A 1,653-nucleotide genomic window follows, 5' to 3' on the forward strand; every position below is an offset into this window, starting at 1 on the left:
GAAGGGCTGTGTTTACTACAAAACGTCCACATTGTGCCACAGCCTAAAACACACACTATGTTTTCCATGTGGTGAAGTTACTCTCATTTTCATACTGACCGTAAAAGTGGATTTTGGGTTAATAGGATGTTAGCTTTAACAAAATAAATCATATTGGACTCAAGAAAAATAATTCTTTGTCAAAATTAAAACTACTGTATGGTAATAACAAAATGTTTAAATTATGCAATCAAAAATAAGGTACTATGATGGGTAAATTCCTTTCTTAGTTTTAAGAAACACATGTATTTACTATTGCAAAAGACATTTGCTTATATTAAACATTGAATGAGGCACAACAAATGTATAACAACAGATAAGAATGCTATTGTTCACTTTCTTTTTATATGATTGCTACAAACCTATGAAAATGAGAAAATGGTAAGTACTAAAGTTAATTGGTGATGGACAAAAATTGAAGCATACAGTATATTAAAAAATAAAGGCTAAAGACAATGGTCCATCTCACTGGGAAGATATTTCTTTCCCTAGCAGCTTCACGAAGGCTCTTATGACTTCTCTGTTGTGCAGGCTGTAGAGGAGGGAATTCAGCACGGGTGTGAGGATGGTTTAGAAGGCAGAAACCATCTTATACTGGGTGGGGGACCACTCAGATATGGGACACATGTAGATGAACATTGCTGCTCCATAGTACATGCCCACAACCATCAGGTGAGAGCAGCAGGTGGCAAAAGCTTTGTGACAACCTTAACCATTTCCCATGTGGATGACAGCCAGAATAACATGAGTGTAGGAAACAATGATGATTGCTGCAGGGAAAGGAGCATAATCACACAGCAGTCAAATATTATCCTTTCAAATGTCTTGGTGTCTATGCACTAGCGAGTGAACAGGGCAGGGACAACACAGAAAAAGTGGGCAATTTTCCAAGATCTGCAATAGGAGGTCAGAGCAACTGCAACATCAATTACACATCAAAGGATCCAAGAATCCAGGAGGAAGCTGTCATGATGGTACAGAGTTTCTGGCTCATGAGCACTGGGTACCTTAAAGGCTGGCAAATTGCCACATAGTGGTCATATGCCATTGTAGCCAGAAGAAAACACTTGGCTCCAAGTAGGGACATATAATAAAAGATCTGGGTCCCACAGCCTGCCAGAGGGATGGATTTCCTGCCAGACAGGAAGTTGACCACCATCTTGGGAACAGTGGTACAGAACAGCATGGGGTCCATGAGGGAGAGCTGGCTGAGGAAGAAGTACATGTGTGTGCAGCTGGGCATGCAGATAGATGATCAGGGCCATGGCTGTATTCCCCACACAGGCCACTGTGAATATGGGGAGGACCAGTGTGAAGAGGAAGGGGTGGAAGGGGGTGTGGTTGAAGATTCCCAGCAGGATGAAGTCAGTGTTGAAGGTCATTCTCCCAGGTCATGGTGAATGATTTCACTGTGCAGAAACAACTTTTAATAAATGGCAAGGATAGATCATGGAAATATCTAAGATTTCCCTACTACATATACACGCCAACAAAATTAAGTGTGCACAGGAAAATTGTGACTCTGACTCATAAATTATTATTTGTAAATGAGAGAAAATATGTTTATTTTTAATGAGATATTAGCTGAAGTCAAGTTACAGCACTAGCAGAAAA

At 40.4% G+C, this 1,653-nt stretch overlaps 1 protein-coding gene across 1 annotated transcript; it reads right to left on the minus strand.

Annotated features, from left to right (window-relative positions):
• Nucleotides 1–504: 504 nt before the first annotated feature.
• On the minus strand, nt 505–1,434 carry LOC101716159 (olfactory receptor 2M3). The gene is given in 5 exon segments (XM_021249089.2): nt 505–821; nt 824–973; nt 976–1,265; nt 1,267–1,419; nt 1,421–1,434. Coding segments are annotated over 5 exon segments (924 nt in total).
• Between the last annotated feature and the right edge of the window lie 219 nt (nt 1,435–1,653).

This window comes from Heterocephalus glaber, unplaced genomic scaffold, assembly GCF_053883595.1.
Source record: "Heterocephalus glaber isolate CG9 unplaced genomic scaffold, H.glaber_assembly_v1.0 deba00001831, whole genome shotgun sequence".
NCBI lineage: Eukaryota > Metazoa > Chordata > Mammalia > Rodentia > Bathyergidae > Heterocephalus > Heterocephalus glaber.